The sequence below is a fragment of the Falco punctatus genome (assembly GCF_963210335.1).
Source record: "Falco punctatus genome assembly, chromosome: 3".
NCBI lineage: Eukaryota > Metazoa > Chordata > Aves > Falconiformes > Falconidae > Falco > Falco punctatus.
This window is the reverse complement of record NC_137582.1, coordinates 36,430,641-36,450,836: the sequence shown is the minus strand read 5'-3', so window position 1 is coordinate 36,450,836 and position 20,196 is coordinate 36,430,641. Positions and strand designations below refer to the sequence as shown.

General features: G+C 39.0%; 1 protein-coding gene across 1 annotated transcript; it reads right to left on the bottom strand.

Moving 5' to 3' along the window:
* Positions 1-7,476: 7,476 nt before the first annotated feature.
* Positions 7,477-18,693, bottom strand: IMPA1 (inositol monophosphatase 1). The gene is made up of 9 exons (XM_080381901.1): positions 18,516-18,693; positions 17,163-17,244; positions 15,851-15,984; positions 13,820-13,924; positions 12,473-12,518; positions 12,224-12,332; positions 11,379-11,487; positions 9,774-9,925; positions 7,477-9,352 (listed from the first exon to the last, which is right to left on the bottom strand). The coding sequence occupies exons 2-9, from the start codon at positions 17,223-17,225 to the stop codon at positions 9,234-9,236; spliced, it is 837 nt and encodes a 278-aa protein (XP_080238027.1). The 5' UTR covers positions 17,226-17,244; positions 18,516-18,693; the 3' UTR covers positions 7,477-9,233.
* Positions 18,694-20,196: the final 1,503 nt, after the last annotated feature.

Sequence of the window (20,196 nt, the reverse complement as noted above, 5' to 3'; positions counted from 1 at the left end):
CTAGGCAATGTCGGCTTTGGTACTGTTTGTTCTGTATATTACATTTTCTTTTCCCTGTAAGTAGAAGGAAAGAAGTCTGTCATGGTTTCCCAGGTTTCAGGAACAATATAATTACTGAACTTTCCCATAGCACCTGTTTGCTAGGAGTGCAGATGACAGCATGACACCCAGGAGGTACCGACGGAGTGTGGCTGGGCTGTGTCCCATTCAAACCCAGGGGCTGGAGCCTCCTTGCTGGTTCTGGACACCCAGCAGTGACGGCTGCAGGTGGAGAAGGTGCTGAAGCATGGTGAACTGTAGGTGCGTAGGCGTCCACATTCATCACCCCACAATCTAGTTCCCACTGGAGGCACCTGATCTCTCTTATTACTGCATTATTTGGTTTGAGAATTCCCCAGGTCCCCAGAGGGTGCAACTCTGCAAATGCCCAGAATGGCCTAATACTGCCAGAGCTGAGTATCTTGGACATCACAATTTGGCAAATATTTTACATATCAGACTGAGCATCTTGAGGGACTCTGTCTAGAAGTTTTCCCAGCATACTTGCCTGATGGCACCAGGACCAGACTTTACAGAAAATGCAGTTGTGGCCACCACTTTCTTTTGAAGTTTAAAGAATGGTATGTACTCTCATGATCTTTTTTTTTTTGCACTTCTTGAAGTTGTGTCACTCTGAAGGGGAAGAGAGGAGGGTATCCTAGCCTAAAGAAATCAGCACTTCAGTGAAGACTGCACTTTCCTGAGAGAAGGAAGCAGGCTGCCATTTTTCTATCTCTGCTTCCCATTATTTGTACATTTTGTGTGTAATTATTTCATTTAAAACACATAGTAGTTCTTGGACCAGGAACTGCAACCAGACTCTTCTTTCACGTCCAGGTGTGCAGCCTATCCAGAAAACTACACCCCTAATGTCTTTGTTGCTTGCTCTCCAGTCCAATGAACCTCAAACTCTTCTTTGGTAGTCAGAAGACTCTCCAAGATCGGAGGTCTATTTCCTCAAGCAGAGAAGGAACTAAACGTGGGCTGTGAGCATGCTCTGCCTCCTGCACAAGGTAGATAGATGCCTTTGTCTCTGGCCATGAGAAAAAATGGTTTCTGCTCTGGTGCCGCAATAAGAACAGGAGAACCGCAAGAAAACTTCCCACCCCGTACACTCCTAGCTATCAGGCTCTTCTGGCTCAAGAACTTCTTGAGACAGATGTGATTTATATTTAACAACTCTCAGTGAATTTCATTTCACCAGCAACTTCAGTCTCTGCTACATCTTTTTTTGAGGTCTGGTTTTAAATTTCTGCTAGGAACAGGATTCAAGACACATTGCCAATCTTCAGCTTTGCCTACCGATTAATTTTAAGAACTTCCAGCTGAAGACTGCTCTATTTTGAGGAGTTTCTCCATGTTTGTTGCATGGAAAATGAGGCAATCAGCTCTCTACCCTGGATTCCCAAGGGAACATTATCAACATTACTTCAGTTGAGATGCATTGAAGATTGCAAAGAAGACTTCAGGAAGAAGAAGAAATAAATACTAGTAAGAGAGCTTGCTGAACTGGATGAATGAACTTGAGCGTATATGGAGTTGGGCTGGCATTTCCTAAAGTATCAAGTATTAGGCTAAGTAGTTGGCAGGTACACCAGAAACAGAAAGAAATACTTCTGATGGAATATACTAGTTATTGATTTTCCATTATATTTAAATAAAAGATAGGAGAAATAAACAAAACAAGAGTGTACACTAGTGGAAGACTTATTTTCTCCCTTAATTGGTTCAGTTGACTGAATAGCAGTGTTTTTCAGCATCAGGTACACAAACAACTGTTGATGGGAATCATTATGTCTGGGTTTGCAGTTCCTTTCAGTGGAAACTGCTATTAAGATCTAAGTGCCTACAGGAGCAAAGCTTTTAACGTCCCCCTGCTATGACAGTTTATCATTATGAATTCCATTTCAGCATAGCGAGCTGAGCAAGGTGCACAAACGAAGTGGGATACAATTTACTTTTACACAGCTAATACGTTGCTAATTATACCTGAATAAATATTGAAACAGGAATTTCTAATAACATGAACCATTACTCACTTTTAAATGTGTTTTTCTGGAGGACTATTCAGAACTGTAATCACAATTTCAAGTATAATGGAGCAGAAATAAAAGGAGTTTTTATTATTTTTAGCTTTCAGTCGTGAGGTGAAAATAATAAGAATTTTTAGCTGTTTGCTTACAAGAGGCCAATGCAAACATCCAGTAAAGTTAAGGTTTCTACCATTAATAATACATAAAGTCATCCTGATGAACACATAGACCTGAATTAACAAACTTTTTTTTTATTCTGGAAAGAGCTATAGAAAATTAAACATCTCTACAGGGGCTTTCTCTATGGCTATATAGAAAAACTATATAGATGTCAGTCTGCTTGTTCATCATGAGAGCTAGAAAAGAATGACCTCTCTAAAACTAGAAGAATTCCCTGTAAGTACTAATATAAGCTGGTCCCAAACTAGGACCTCTTGTCCCTTTTGCAGCTACCTGTTGTTGTTGGCCTTCTCTGGCCAGCCCCTTCCCTACCTTCCCCAATATCACACCCCCCCCATGCATTCCCCAGGCTGACACATATCTTCAGCTGGGACTCTCCTGTGGCTATTTGCCCTCAGCCCAGGTCCCCACTGCCAGAAACAGCATTTGGAGCTTTTCTCTTGTCCAAAGGGGGGTTTGCAACTGAGGACAGCTGGAGGAAGAAGTGTGTAGCTGTATTGCAACATCATCAAGAAGTCACAGCAGAAGAGAGTTATATCACGCTGATCCACACTACAGTAACTTGCTCAGTTTAAGTCACCCTGACCTGCACGTTGCAGACACTTCAGGACATATCTTTCCTTTTGCTACTCACTGTTGGGAAGCAGAGTACCTTGGGGTCTGCCCAAAAGCCTGTGCAGATGCGCTTGGCAGTGTGCTCACGCTAGGCATGTTCTGGATAGTGTGATCTAGCAGGGCACCTCCAGATGTATTACAGGGGGCCAGGAAAGTCTTTTCCTGACAGCACTGCTGAGGCAGTCCTCAACCAGCCCTGCTGACATAAACAGCGAACCTTCAGTCAGTAACGCACTGGCACTCCAGGACACTACCTTCCTGGGCAAGGTCACAAATACAGAGAAACTTTTTAGAGGATGCAGCACACAGATCTGTGAAATAAAGAAATAAGGGGATGAGTTACCTATCCACGCTTGAACAGGTTCTGAAAAATGTAGTTTCAATATGCTGTATGGTATAGGGACAATGTAGACACAGCTGGCAAAGTTCCTTTACAAAATCACGACACATTTGGAGGCAAAAGACTGGGCTTGTGTTCTCTTTCAAAAATAAAACAGTTGCATATCAAAGGCCATAAAGAGCTGGTCATTTGTGCCTGGGTTTGTGGTCCCAAATGGGACAATCTGTGGATGATGATGAAAGGGCTGTTTTATCTGCATACAGATACATGCATACAGATGCATGCTTGCCTAGAAGATTATCTATTGGGTTTAAAAAAAGGCTTCTAAAAGCCATGTCCTTATTTATGACAGCAAAACTCTAGGGGAAATGACTACAGCCTTAAATGCAGTATAATCTGATCTTTTATGCAGCTTTTATCTTATTTTAGAATTCATATTCATGTTCTTGTGATAGATAACCACAATCTTCAATAGACTTCTATTCAACAGTAGGGACTGTTGATGCTGCTGACACATGCCCTGTTTCAAATTTCTTGTCAAGTCACAGAAACACAGAGACCAAGTCCCCAAAACTTTGTGGTATAATTATTTTGAATAATTCTGATATGGTCTTAGTTGTATCAAACGATAATTACAGAGAGCAGGAGGATGGGAGGGAGGAATGGAAAAGGGAGTCTCCGTTATAAACAAGGAACCCTGGGCCTTCTAGTGTTTTCCTGGCTCCAGCTGCCATCTAGTGCTTTGTGAGGCATGGTGAGGTGCATGGCTTGCTTTGAGTCTGCATGGATCTCTGAGAATGTACTTCACCTGCACACACAGGCAGGATAAATAGTACAGAACCATCTCTGCAAGGGATGGCAAAGGAGGAAGATTTAACACAGCAAGTTGAGGAAGTCCTGCAAAATTAGTTCTCAAGTGTTAGAGGTGGTATCACTTCCTCCAAATTCAGTGTGTTACATGGTTATTAAGCGTGGTCTCTGCTGAGCTAAGGACAGACGTAACAAAACATAAATCTTGATCTTCCACTGCACAAAAAGGGGGTAGGTTTCTGTTGTTACCTACTACTGTGGTGCAGTTTACTGTTGTATTTTGGGCTTCTTGTCCTTTCACTTAAATGGGTGTACAGAATGCCTGATTCCTAACTAAAGCGACATTGTTGTAGGGAGAAACATCTCAGTGTAAAAACCATCACTGCAACTGTGCAAACCAAGAGTAAGACACACAATGCATAAACTCAAGCTAATGTAGCAGTGCCCTGGTTTCAGCTGGGACAGAGTTAATTTTCTTCCTAGCAGCTGGTGCAGCGCTGTGTTTTGGATTTGGCGTGAGAACAATGCTGACAGCACACGGATGGGTTTGGTTGTTGCTGGGTGATGTTTATACCAAGCCAAGGACTTTTCAGTTTCTTGGGCCCTGCTGGAGGGCTGGAGGGGCACAAGGAGTTGGGAGGGGGCACAGCCAGGACAGGTGACTCGAAATGGCCAAAGGGATATCCCATATCATATGATGTCATGCTGAGTATATAAGCTGGGGAAAGAAGAACAAAGCTGGGGACATCCAGCATTATGGTGTTTGTTTTCCCAAGTAACCGTTACACATGATGGGGCCCTGCTCTCCAGGACATGGCCAAACACCTGCCTACCGATGCAAAGCAGTGAACAAATTCCTTGTTTTGCTCTGCTTGCACGTGCAGCTTTTTTTTTTAACCCGTTAAACCGTCTTTATCTCAACCCACAAGTTTTCTCACTTTTCCAATTCCCTTGCTCATCCTACTGTGGGGGCAACGAGTGAGCAGCTGCGTGGCGCTTGGTTGCTGGCCAGGGTGTAACCATGACAAGCAGTCACCAACATAGGCTACAAACTTCTGGAACAGGATCTACACACACCATTATCATTAGCATCTTACTCGCTTGAATTACGCTAGGAAATTACTTCTGCTCTATTGTGGGAGATCTAATCCATCATCCTCAAACAGGCGAGAGTTTGTAGCTCTTTAATACAGTGGCGCAATGTTCTCTCAGCTGAGCGCAGTCCCCCCGTTTGTTTGTTCTGGATGTTGCACGTGGCTTTGAAGTATATTGTATTTCATTTGCCCTGTTGTTGTAGCAGGCAGACAACAGATAGCGGGCACAGAGGACATTTCAGGAGCTGCGGATCTTTGTGTGAAGATGGTCCAAACCAAAGTGATGTGACAGACTACATTCACTGTCACTTTTGGTGCAGGACAAGCAATAATGCAGAGATCAAATGGATTATGTTGTTCGGGAGATCTGGTTGACTCTGGCACTGGCACAGACTCCCGAGGTGTCATGTCACTGACAATGTCCATCTGATGCCTGGAGTTTGTGCAAACAAGGGAAGCTGTGCCACCTGCTGTAGATCCAAAACCAACGTGCTGTTGGAAAGTTGCCTGTCGGCACTTCAGTAACAGGATCAGATTTGTGAAGCAATTACTTCACTCACCAGTAATGAATAGATCTAAATTAGCAGCTGGTTTTGAGAGGATGGGAACAAGTTCAGGAAAAGAGATCTCCCTTACTTAAATTGCTTCATACTGAGGTCACAGGTTGATGTTTTATATCTATTCAGAACACTTGGTTCACACCTAGGCATTAGACTATGAAGAATTAAAACCACAGCTTTGGGTCACAGATATAAGGAATAGTCCGTATGTCACTGGGTGGGTGGGGGCTGGAGCAGGGGAGGGAGGCTCTGCAGGGCTGCTTAACAGGGCTGCATGAGCGCCCAAAGCCTTTTATGACTTTGCCTTTGGCAATATTTCATGCTGGGAAAAGCTCTGAAAGATTGAATCTATTGGAGAAGGAACAGAGCTTTGCAGGTTGTCATTGAAACCCATCACAAATCATCGGAATATCAACAAATAGACAGGGCAAGTGAACACAGGTGACAGTCAGGATGGTACACTAAGGCTACCTCCCCTTTTTCATACATAACAGTGCTAATAACCAGTATTACCTATTTTGTAGTACTGATTGTTTTAGTCTCAGGCTAAAAATCAATACCTCTACTCTGAAGACTTCTGTTAATAGCAATAGGCTCGTAGCAACTGTAGCGATGATGTTGACCATTCAGCCAAATTCTTGAAGTAAAGGTGAAGGGACTGGTTGAATTTGTCCATGTTGTCCTTTCATTTAATTTCTTGGAATTTTTCACTTGCTCCAGTTGCTGAATCTATCTGCCAGATCTCCTCCTCTTTGCACTTAGAAGTTTTGGGTGTTCTTCACTCCAAGATTCAAACCATAGTAGAATTCACCAGGTTGTTCACTGAAAAGCTACGCAAAGAAGCTTCCTGTATACTGGATTGTTGATGTCTTCATGAGGAGCATTCATGATCTTAATTTGACAGTCTGTCCGTTCAATCTGTGTTAACTGATTTTCCTTTCAGATTGTCTCACTGCCCAGCAAAAGCTACCCTGTAAATACATAATTTTATCTTAAATGATAAAAAAATCAGATTATTATCTCCGTCACTCCATCTTTCAAAGCAACAAAACCAAGTATTTTATTGTTTTGAACATTCAGGGACGACCTCTCACATATAATCGCTCAAAAATATTTTGATTACACAGCAATCATGTCTTGTTTTACTACAGAAAACACTACAAAAATTAGCCAAATTGCAACTAGCACAGAACTAAAAATGCCTCTAAACTTAGTGATTACATTTCAGTGTCCTTTCACATAATGAAGTGACTATATATAAGATGAAGAGTTATCCGAGAAGATAATGCTTAGCAAAGCAAACAGGGATTTCTAATCCCCCTAAAAGGGAGACTGAAATTCAAAGCAGGTAGCTGATAAAAGCTACCATTTATACATTGAAAAAAAAAAAAATAGGCTGGTCTCCAATGCAAATTGAGACTGCCAAGATGGAAAATTGATCTAAATTTTTCCTCAAAGAGCATTATTAGGAAAACTAACATTGAGAAGGCTACACACTTCAACCACCTGTTGAGCCTCCAAAACAAATCACAGGCAAGACAGTTCATAGTTTGAGCTCTGAGGTCACACATGACTAATGCACCATGATCTCACTGGAAGATGTTGGAATATTCACTCTAAAAACCTATTGCAGGTATATAAATAATCCCACTTATCTAAAGGCACAACAGTTTATGATCTATGTACTTCAGAGGCCAAGAAGAAAAAGTGTTCAATGCAGAGAAAGTCTGAAGCCCACAATTCCAGCTTGTTGGGACCCAGCACTGTAATGATGAATATTAAGAAAGGAAACACACACCTGAAGCTGCTGCTGCTACAACATATTTATTTTGAATGTGTTCTCCCATCTCAAATGTTTTTTAGACATGTTTCTATTTCACAAATAAATCAGTTTTTAGAAGTTACACAGAATTTGTTATACAAAAGCCACAGAAATGGTACAGGAGACACTTCTCAAGAAATAATGACGATCCCTCATCATTTACAGCAACAAAGTTACATTGAAATGCTCAAAAAGTTTCTATCCTTGTCAACTGGAATTTAAAAAGCAAAATTAAGTCTGTTTTTTTGACAAGACCTTTAAATAGCAGGCTGATCTCATTAACACTGATCATCTGGCATCATATACAACTTCAAATTAAATATTTCTGCAAAATATGCAAAAATAAACTCATATAAAAGACTGAAATTTATAATAAGAGATCTGTTGAAACATCAAAGCAGAGAACACCATTCTCCAAATTAAAAATAGTGGGACAGCAGTACAAAAGTCAGGTTTTTTCAAAGCATTGCTGTCTTCACTGGATCATGAATGATACAACTTTCTTTAGGAAACTTTAGACACTGAAAAATGAGTCTAAAAACTGATTTAAGTTAAATCTTTTTTTTTTTAAAGTGCATTAATTATTTGAACAGTGTACTGATACTTTTAACACTCATACACAAAAATTCAAAGAACCAGTATAGTTTTCAAAGTTTAGAACAACTGACAACAAGAACGAGATTACTACTGTTTCTTAGATTTGTATCTTCTTTTGTGCCTGTACACTCCATAACAATGGAAACCTGATCCTGGTTGGTCGCTGCTTTTATAACTTACAGAAGATGATGTAAAACATCTGGACTATGTGCTTATTCTTTTATCAGCTGAGTTACTGAAAACTCTCTTGGATTTTAATGATTCCTTAGACTTTGAAACACACTCATTCACGGAGAAACCCACGCAAAATTAACAGGAATTATAACTTCCAAGAATAAGAGGACCTAGTACCAGCTGATCAGAATGGTCAAATGCAAATCATACTTCATTTTAAATTATGGTAAATCAACTAGTGATAGAAGGTGTGCTCAGAACTTATTTCTGGGAGATGCACATATTTTCTGGCACAGTAACTATTTTAATTTTTGCCAACTGTAAGGAACTTACATGGATACTGGCCACATAAAGGGCTAAAGAAGAGATTGTGTTTATCTACTGTAAGAAAGCTACAATGCTGACTATAAAACCAATGACAGATAAGTAATGAAGGCTTTAAATCAGAGCCAAAATTACAAGCAACTAAAAAAAATTTGCAAATGTATAAGTTACCTCTACAAAAACCTGTAACAAAGTAAGGAAATGGATAAACTGGTGACATCAAAGAAAACAGATGAGATGGACTGGATCAATAGTAATGCCTTTGTCTTTTGGGGTTCAGGATCGATACAACAATGTGGTGTTAAGACAGTGAATTTTGTTTTGTCAACTAGAGATTTTTATTTATCTATACATCAGTCTCTTGCTATGCCTTCCAGTGTAACACAAAACTTTAAAATATTACCTGTATATATTTGCTTCTTTTTAGAGATATCTGTGTAATTGTGATGTTAAATAAAATACTTAACAGTAAAAGCTTACTTAGAATATTGGTCCAATCTCAAAACACTATTTAGTAGTCACACCAGTACTGAAAGACTATCACCTACTAATCTATCTTTTTATCACATTCGAGGTGTAGAACAACCAACACATGGGAGTATGAGACAACATTATATAATTACATTTAAGGTGAAGTTTTGGTATTCAGTTAGTTGCATCATCCCTTTTCAGAGGAATTATTTGAAGTGCTTTGGCTATTCTCTCTCCTATAGCTCGACTACTTGCTGCAATTATTCTTCGAGACATCAAATCAAATGGTCCACCTAGAAATCAAAGCAAGCAAAGTAACTACCTTTATCTGGAGAAAATTAAAAGTTGGTAAGAAAATCAAGTGTAAACTATACATTCCTACTTAGGACCAAATTTCGCCCCTGGATATAAATGCATTTAACACAACAGCTACCTTGTATGAGCTACATTTGAATTCTGTTCAGTGTATGTTTACTGCCTTTTTTAACTTTTCCAGATGCTCAGCCATAGGAGTAAAGTAAAGCAAACAAAGTTTGCCTTGTAGCTCAAGAACATGCAACTGACTGTCTATTAACTGGGTGGGAACTCTGTTCAGTAGTGGTAACTTTGAAGGAGGGTTGAAAGACCTCTTTGCCTTCTCATTTCAGCTATTTTTTCTTCCCAACTAGTTACTCGTAAGGACAAAAGAGTTCCATGAATGCCTGAGTATTTTACCTGATACATCTAGCAGTACTCCACCTGCTTCAGTAATAATGATTCCAGCCCCTGCCATATCCCAGCAGTGAATCCCCATTTCATAATAGGCATCAGCTCCACCGGTTGCCACAAGGCACATGTTCACAGCTGCTGTACCAACAGCTCTAATCCTAAAGGAGACATAGTTGTTTTTTTAATTGAGAACAGTTTGTACTGTGTACACTGCACAGAGAACACAGAAGCATCATATGCAAAGCGAACTGAGCTAGACAAAATGTGGTGGAATGCTGCAGTGAAACAAATAAAAAATTGGGTATGAAGTTTTGCTTGAGTAGCTTGAAGAACTCTCCAAATACAGCAAATTTCCAGAAATTACATTTACCAATTCCACTAAAGAATCCTGTCTTAAGAGTGAAAACACATATTAAACAACTTCTTAAACTAAAACATATTAGGGAAGATACCCACCAATGAAAAAATAACAGATATTCTACTTTGCTTTTCAAATACAAGAATTAGAGTGTACACGGTTCTCAGCAATGAACTTCAGTTCCTCTGATGATACTCAGCAATTATCTCTGACTTGAAAAAAACCCTAACAGCCGTAATCAAAAAAATAAATTACACAGCAGGAATTCGGTCTGGATAACTTTATAAAAACCCTTGTGTTACAAATTCCACTTTCTTTTGGAAATGTTGATGCACTTAGTGTGACTTGTACAAATAACTGTAGTTATTTCAATTATCAGTAAAATGTACATTAACTTGTAACCAATAGCAGCAAAGTTACTGCAAGAAGCAACTTAAATCAATCCCAATATCAATTTATTGTTTACAAATAAAATACCAAAGTTGAACTGACAACATATCTAAAATGTACTCCCTACTTACAATTCAACATACATTCTTTAGTGACATCAGTTGACTTTTGGAAAGCAGAAAAAAATTCTACACCTTAAGTGTCAAAATGAGAATCCTGAAAACCTCAGCATAAAACTACAACCCGTTTTAGATCAGAAACATGAGTACGGTTGAGTAATAAAACACTGCCTAGTGAAACCACCTTTAGATGTAAAACGGCTTGCAGAAATGTAGGCTTTGGCTTATCTGGAGGACAGGAACCAGGCAATGTAACCACAGTAAGAACAGGTTATGGACAATTTCAACTACTTGGGACAAATTCAGAAAAAATTGTGTGGTGTTGAAAGGGGAAAGGGAGATCTACTTTTGCCTTCTAACATGAAAGAAACCACAACGATTTTCATTACTACGGGGAAAAGAAACGTCATATAGCTTCTGTTTATCCAGTTTTACTCCTTATGTGTTTCAGGGGGTGGACACACACAAAATTCTTTCATTTTTGTAACTAGTAAAATACAATACTTTTCAGTTCTACAACACCAAACATGCTTTGCTTCTCAATACTTATTGTTATTGTTAGGGCTCTCTTGTACATGTCCCAGCTTGAAAAAGTTAAACATACTTAGAAGCTACTAGACAAAAACTTTTAAATAGTATTTCACATTTAAAGTGTCCAATATCATGCAACCAATCCTTCCTAAAAATGATCATATTTACAACATTAACACTATCAGTAAATTTAAAAATTAGGAAGCATCTTACCCATGAATGGGAATACTGAGAAGTCTTTCCATGTTAGAAAGAATTATTTTTATAGTCTCTGGATCACGATTGGATCCCAATTCTGTTACCAAAAGGGACTTTGTAATGTCTGGAAAAGAAACAAAAACTCACTTTTCCAACAGTACAACTTATATAACAACAGTAATTAGCAGAGTTTACTTCATTGCTTTCTTACCAGACTGAATAAAAGTAAGGTATTTAAATATGAATATGACATATATTGGGTGTATAAAAATCTGTTCTTACATGGAAAATGTCAGGAAAAAATATAATACAGCAAACAAAGCAGATCTGCTTTAATTATGTATATACATTAATCGATGTAGTTACTAAATAAAGTTCTATTGCTATCAGAATTATAACAGTCCTCAGATCTTTAAAGGTCTCACCTTAATGGTGGTTTTTACTTTACATAATAAATAAGTATAGAAGAGTGATACTGATTTAAACCACTAGTTCACACCTGAAAGAAGCTGCCTTGTTTGGTAGATTTGCTACAGACTCTAAAGAACAATCACAGACAGACTGCAGATATACAGGCAATTAAAAACAAACACACACCCCCAACACACAAGAGAATAAAATCCTCAGTTGCAGAGTCCTGATTTTGTAAAGATCACAAGCATGTTATATGCATCAAAGAAAACATAAAAGCTGTTCCTCAAAACTGAACAACCCATGGCCCAAAAAAGCCTCTTTGCAAAACAAAGCCATGAAATGGCTCTATGAGCCAAGAAACAGGACTATATCCAGGTCTAAAACTGTTGACGCCTCATTTGCAAAATAAATGTAATTACCAGAAATAAGCACGTGGTTCAACTTACCCTCTTGGCCCGATACTTGAAGTTTTTGACCATTGCAGAATGCACCTTTTCCTTTTCTGGCAGTATACATCTTGTCTTCTACACAACTATACACAATTCCAAATTCTATCTGCAAGAAAAAGTAAAGGTACCTTGAGGTTTTTTTCCCTTTCTTCCTATTTACTGTGAAAATATAGACCTTAGTTATAACTAGCAACAAGGAATTAATTTGTTTTTGATTGATTAGATATTAAGTAATAAAAAGTATACCTTTTTGTTTACAACAAAGCCAATTGAAACTGCCACAAATGGAAACCTACAAAACAAAACATTTCACTAATTTATAGTAAGATTCTATGCTTCTTTCATTACCATGCTTACGCTTAATAAAAACAACGTTCAGTTAAATGTAACATACGTTTCAGAAAGAAACCTGGACTATACAGAAAATACCAGTTTTCTGGAATCTGTACAATTTACTATGAAAACAGATCCAACAACACTAATTACTATTTAAAATACAAACTTTTCCACACACTGAAACTAAGCCTGTTACAGCTTAGAGACTGTCACCCCTGTTACAGTTGTTACCAGCTTTGGGACTGTCATCTTATAGCCAAAGAATACAAGCAAGGTTAGTAGCACAGAGGCTTTCTCAGAAGGAACAAGCTGGCCAAAATGGTCTCATCAAAGAAGCCAGTCACCTCTCCTCCCAAGCAACAAAGACAGACAGATATCAAAGTGAGAAGGAAGAATGCAGGGGGAAGAGTGAACCAGTGGGAGGACAGAGAACATGGTGAAATGCATCTCAGGCTAAGTTTTTAATGATCAACCAATCAATTTTTTAATTATTTTTTACTCTTCCAAACTTGAAGTTCCCAAACTTTTGCTTTAATTACTATCTGCAAAAAATACAGATTTTTAATTCTGTAAAAAACAGCAAAATGGTTCTTTTCTTTGAGCTTTTTGAACACGTTATTTAGCATGATTCACCAGCTGTTTAAAGCCATGGTGCACACAGTGGCAGTTATTTCACAGCTGGAATCAAGTAATCTCAGAAAAACTCGTCAGGGTTAAAATCTATCATGTTTCAAAGACGGAAGGAATAGGCAGTCAGCATTACACTGAAAGTATCCTCCTCATCCTCGGGCAAAATATCACTAGACAGTTACTGGTGATATTCTGCTTTATTTCATGGTAGCAGCTCCTAGATCTTAATGAATTTGAAATTTCTTAGAAATCTGGACTTGGTGCTGTTATCACCTCCCTGAAATTACTGCAACTCCTAACTCTGAGTCCTCTTGCTTTGCTGTTAACATCTGCCCACCTATCTTTGGCACCTGTGCCAAAGGCTGCTGACCCCTGCTATATAGTATGAGCCTCTCATGGAACAACTGCTGTTGGTTACAGAGCTATTGTAATACTTACAGAAATACAAAAAAGATTACAAAAAATGCCCAATGGTTCTCAGTAAATGCAGTAACAATTTATAACTATTAACAAGTTCATAATATCTCTTTCAAAGCCATTTAAAAGTGAAAAAAACCTTACTTTCACGGAACTGAAGAAAAAAGATAATCATTTGAAGTTGCTAACATAACAAAATGAAAGGTAGACCTGTGTACGAAGTTGGTAGTTCCGTCGATAGGGTCTATAATCCATGTAGGGTTATCTGTCAAAATGCTGCCCTCTCCAGCTGCAACAGATTCTTCTCCGATGAAGCTAGAGTAGCAAATACATTTAAAAGATACAAAGATATTGTTAAAAATGTCTGAATTACACCACTGTCCTTGAAATTAAAATTCTTAAAACAAGATGCAGGTTTTCATACCACCAGTGATCATACGTAAAAAGCTAAGAAATACACAATCTATTCGGAAAGCACCAACCACATCTGAGCAACCTTGCATCAATATTTATGATGTCAGAAATAAGCACAGTACATGAGGAAAAGAAATATATGTGTTTTAATATTGATTACTGGAATTTAGCATTCAGAACCTTGAAGTTTTCAACATTTTTTCCAGTAACAGCATCAAATTCTGGTCAGAATACTTGTAGCTGTTTCTACCTTTCCGTTCATTTGTGCTATAAAGCACTACTTTTTAGCAAGAAAGCCTTTGTGGTCATATGCACCTGGTTAGACCACTACAGTAACTGTTAAATTTGTAGTCTGATTTCAACTCAAGTATGACAGAAAGTCTTAAAACTGTTTAATTTTACAAGGGTTACAAAATGGTGACATGGAAAAGGGATAAAACCCAAACCAGAGCCCCTCCTGAAGAGTACAGTAGTGTGCACACTCAACCATAATCAGAAACCCAAGAGATACACAAGGCACAGTGCTACAGGAACCCAAATATCACAATTTTTGCTGCTTGTGAAAATATTTGTTTTGAACTGCAAAATTATTGGGATGAGTCTAAGTGGGTGGAATTCTCTTCTATGTTGTTAAATTTATCGCATATTACTCAACCTATGAAAAGTATGCATTAAACACATGCCTTCCCCCACAAACATGTAAAATGAAGAGAACTGCCGAGAGTAAACAATAAGGTCCCTTTAATATTGATTAGGAGTTACATGATTAACTATGGAAGTGAAAATGATTGCTCAGAAAGAAATATCATGTTTCAACAAAGCAGCAAATCTTCACAAAGAAAGCGACTGAATAGCTATTGAGGTGGATGAGTAATTCACTAGAAAGATAAATTCAACACCAGTATCAATTATCTAATTGAAAAGATGCTAAAGTACTCTAAAATGTTTATTAATGTGACAGAAACTGTTCTTTCAAGGTCATTCCACAGGTCTGTATACTTACACTAATTTGATTAGGTTACTGGCATTTTGCATCACCTCAGATGTTCCAGTTATAAACATATTTATTACGTTTCACATATACAGCTACAATAAGAAAATCTCCAAGAAAATGCAAGAAAAGTGAGCACACCCTCTTTAAGGAAACTGTATTAAACTTGAGCTACTATGTCAAAATAGGAAAGAATGTCTCATGTAAGTAAAACACATACAGTTCACCCTTCAAGAACAACTTTATCGGGGGGGGGGGCGCGAGGGGCAGGAAGAAGAAAAAAAGGGACAGATAATTAAAAAAAAATAATCCGTATTTTGTATGACAAACTTTCAGTTATGCAGAATCAGAAGATCCTATCTTCTTTTAAGAGGGTTTGATGTTCTTAAGCTGTATGAGATTTGCCAAAGGTACGCTTGGTACCACAGGACCCATCCAGCACAGACAGCAAATGCATGCTCGTTTCAACAGCCAACATCAGACAAGAAATTTGGGTTCTGGGTATGCTGGAGCCACCTCTGGTTCTCCAACACAAGTAAACAAGAAGTTATTTACAGCTGGCTCAGCTGGAAGTGACCTTCAGCATAACCCCTAGGCAAGGCTAAACTCATGTCAGTAGATCCTGAGGACACCTTCTTTTGTTACTACAGCCCTGGACAAAACTTCAACATGTTGCTACTCTGAAAAACTGAACATATTGAGAGTAAGGGAGAATTCTGTAACTTGAAAGCATGCCAATAGTAATGAAATTTTACAAAGCAAAATCATTAACTTTCCATCTTCTTCTTCCAGCCTCTTCTCCCTTTTTCTATCAAAAATGTATTGAGAAGTCATACCTGTGAGAAGGATACTTTTCTTTTATCAAAGAAATAATGAAGTTTTCTACTTTTTGATCAGTTTCTGTCACTAGATCTACTGGTGAGCTTTTAGTCATAATAGATATTTCTTCTTTGAGTGCTTCACGGATTATCTGCTCACAAACAAAACAAAACAAAAAATAATCTATCTTCATCAACAGTACGAAAAATATTAGTTTTCCCAACAATCTGAGCATAATTTTTACTGTAATTTTCTATACCGCACATACAAAACACAAACACAAACAGTGACAAAACCTGGATTTAACTGCAGCAGCTGAAGCTTACCCTTGCATGTATCTTCAGCCCCTACTCAGCACAAACTTTTACATGACCTTAAATCTAAGTACTACAATATCCACTGGTACATGAAACTGAGGTCTATTTTCTTAGGGCAGGTTTTAGATTTATAAATTTAAATACCAGAGCTGAATGAAACACTTATGACTGAGCTTAAGCCAGCTACTTTTAGACAAATGCTGCATTTATGATATTCAAACTACCAGAACTGGCCTAAGCAAAAATCCATGCCTCACAGCCCACAGAATTGTTTTACTGTAACTTAGAAAGATTTTCTGAGGTAAGACTTTAATGAGGTCATTGAAGGACAATGTTCTGCAGACTTTGCAGCTGCAGGGGACAGAATTAGTACATGTACCATCTTGCCTGGCTGCAATAGCATTCAAATGTACCAAGCAGAACTACCAAGAACTGAACATTTGGTAACCACTCTTATGCAGAGGCTCGCCAAGATGTGCAAACTCTTCCTTGTTCTAAGCCATCTTGGATCACAAACGGGCAAAGTACCGCCACTGCAAGGGATGTTTCTTATTTACAGAAGTAAAGCAGTCTTCACAAAGAGAACATGTCCCGGTACCTTGTGCCAACAACAAACCACTATATAACATTGATGTGTTCGCAAGGAAGACTGTCAACAGCTTTCAGGTAGTACAACAGCAAGGCAGACAGGTGCAGCTTAAGGGGGGAAACTGAGATGCTCTTTGTTTACCACAAATCAGAATATTTTCTTTTTTTAATCAAATTTAAGGAATAAAAGATACCTCTTAAGTCTCTAATCAGACTCTGATCCAAAGAGAAGTGCAAAGTTGTTTTCTTAAATTAACTAAGCTGTAAACATGAAAGACACTCCAATCCTGAACATCACTGATTCTGCGAATTTATGTTTTTGACAAAACACTCCTCAGAAGAATATCCACCACTAAACTCCTTCAAAAGCTACATACATATTAGACTCAATAAATAATATCATTTATAAATAGTTTATAGTTACCTCCCCAGCTTTCCTTGCTAAAGTAACTGCATAATCCATACATTCCTGCCAAGGATCTGCCATTTTTTCTTAGATATCCAGCCTACCAAAAAGAGAGATTAACACAAAAATTATTATGGCTTTATCTTCTTTTTTTTTCAATTTTATTTTTTATTTTTACAATTTCTGATTTTCTACTCCCCCTGTTCTGGACTGCACTGTTTTTTCCTTGCTAGAATATGGAATTTTGTCCTATCCCTTACTCTGAAACAAGATAACTTAAAAAATATTATAAGCTTGGTCTAAGTGACCAGATTTCCGCCCCCCAATTCTGTGATTATCAAAAAGATGCAACATAAAAACATTAACAAGTACAGAGCCTCAGCCTTGAATGATACATGCATATAAAAGACTCCACATTTAGACACTGACCCCAGTGTACATAAAGGCTCTGAAAAGTAACAGTGTTGTTACACACAGGCACATTCTCAAATACAATGTACAGCTCAGAGCCTTTTTGTTTAAAAACACTAGAATCTTCACTGTAATTTATTGCAGAAACTGGTGGCATACAGCTTAGTCTATTTTTAAGTACGGTTTACATTACTCTGAATATCTTAAATTAGAAGATTAAAATCTTAAACCCAAAATCTATCCTTTCTGTATTTTAAGCCTCCATGCTTTGTTCTTGGGGTTTATTCCAAACACAAATATGGAAAAGGTTTTCATTCTACATGAGAAAGTTACAAGATCCCACAGTCATTTAAAAGCGTCTCCTATATTTTTAGGTATTACAAAGCAATGTTACCTTCTATGCATCTCTACTTTCATGAGCAACGTGAGATACAGATCAGCACATCATACATTATTTCTGCTGCACCCCCAAAGAGACCACAAATTTATTCCATGACACAACAGCATTTTGAATTTTGGAAGTCCGTTTCATTTTTCTGCCCTAGCCCTTTCAGAAGCCTTCTAGGTATTTCCTACTTAAGTGATTCAGTCTTTAAGCAATGACCTGGGTAACAGTTTCGTAACACTTGCAGACTGACAAAAATTAGAGATAAGCGATCATTAAAAAATCAGCACTGAACTAGTATAAAAAAACCCTGTGCAATTAACATGATCCACGAGTACCCAGTCCAATCACCCTGATCTAATGGTCCTTGCCTCCTTCAGCCTTCCTCCTGAACAGGCAGAGATGCCTAGAAAAGCTAGCTACAATGTGAAGAGTATGATGCTTCAGTTACGTTGATAATGTTCTTTACTTATCATAGCCTTTAAAGCAGAGGTTCTGTTTGTTATATAAACCCAGAAATAATCTGTCAAGAAACAAACTGCGTATAATAGTAGTAGATAAAGTTGCTCTGTTACCCGTAAAAGCCCGGCAGTATTAGCGGAACCTCAAGCACACCGACATCCAGCCTCACGTAGCAAAGGAGAAGAAGAAAAACAAAACAAACATTTACATTTAAAACCTCACCAACACGGTAACTCCAGAACACGTACTCTAGTTAAATACCAGCGCCTACACCGACTGGAAGAAGTGCCTCTCCCCCCCCCTCCCCAGTTTAAGTTCAGTCCCCCGCGGGTGCCCCGCCAGGCGCCGCCCCCCGCGCTGCGGGCCCGCACTCGCAGCAGCGGCGCGCGCGCCGGGCCGAGGGGGCCGCACCGCACCGCCCGCCCGAGGCGAGCGCACCTCACGCCCCGCCCGGCGGCTGTAGGGCCCCGCCGGGCCACACAGCCCCCAGGCAGCAGCGCACCCCCCCCTCCCCCCAGCACCCCGAAATGGCGGCTGGAGGAGTACGAGCTGGCTCACCCTTCCCGCCCGCCGCCGGCTCCCCCTCGCCGAGGCGCAGCCGCGCCAGTGCGCAGGCGCCCGGGCTGGAGCCGCTACCCCGCCTCCTCCGGCCGGGGCGCCTGCGCCTGCGCCGGCCGATAGTTAAGGTAATACTAAAGATGTTGAAATTAGGCTTCAGTGTCGATATCTTCTTAATAATTGTGATATGAAGAAACGGTGCGAAATAGGGACAATAAACATCGATTGTGATTGTATATGCCTCCTCAAGGAGTGTAGGTGTGGTGATTGGTCACGTAACCATATAGTTTTAAGGAAATAACTTATGAAAGAGTCTGTTCTTCCTCTAACAAAAGGGGCTATTTATAAAAAGGATGAGAAACATTCCAATGTTATCTAGAGGGAGCACTAAATCTCCTTGCTAAAGAAAACTGGATGGCCGACAAGGACATGAATTAGCTGCAAACTTGCAAGACCACCACATTCCAGGCAAAGGACCGATAAGCTAATTAACATATGAAACGAGAGTAACGGTTGTTCGCTTTATGACTTAAAATGATCATAAAATATCTATATCACCAGAATAAGCAGCCTCACCCTGTTTCCCCAATGCCAGTCCAACCCACAACGAGGCACTTGTTCCAAGGCCAGATGGGGCTAATTCAGTCCTTACCGCACCAGTGAAGGTACAGTTTCCACTCCCAGCAGTGCTGTTGTTTGAGGCAAAGGAACTGTGCCTTTTCATGTTTCCTCCTTCCCATTTTGTGAACAGAAATAGACATATACGCCTGTTTTTTTTAAATATTCAGTCATTAAAGAACTGCGGAGATGATAAGGGTTATTTTTATTAATTATTTTGCAAGTCAATCTCTACAAAGCTATACTAAGAGCATACATCCAATTGAAAAGAGGCACTTTGGCTCTGATTCAGTTTTTGTTGAGGCAAACTGCCAAACATGCCTCAGAATAAGCTATATTGGACTGCACCAGTATTATGGAAAATGGCTTCTTTGACATTATTAATAATATACTTAACATTACAGCAAGTGCTTTACAGGCTTTATACGGGGATTTCAAATTCTGTGTTGATTCTAAAATCAGCAGAAGTAAAACAAACAGAAATGGCTGAAATTCTCTCCTCCTAAGTGTAAGAATTGCTCTGATCCAAACCACAATTTCCATTCCAGCTGAAAGGAAATTTTGTATTTCATTTAAGAGGCTACTAAGAGGAGAACTGGGTGGCAAGGAGATGTATTT

Coding starts and splice junctions, on each gene's coding strand:
- IMPA1 (XM_080381901.1), bottom strand. CDS start 17,225: ATGGCAGATCCTTGGCAGGAATGTATGGATTATGCAGTTACTTTAGCA. Junction 12,333..12,472: donor GCTTTGTTGTAAACAAAAAG/GTATACTTTTTA, acceptor TTTTTCTTGCAG/ATAGAATTTGGAATTGTGTA. Junction 9,926..11,378: donor CTCAGTATTCCCATTCATGG/GTAAGATGCTTC, acceptor TGTCTCCTTTAG/GATTAGAGCTGTTGGTACAG.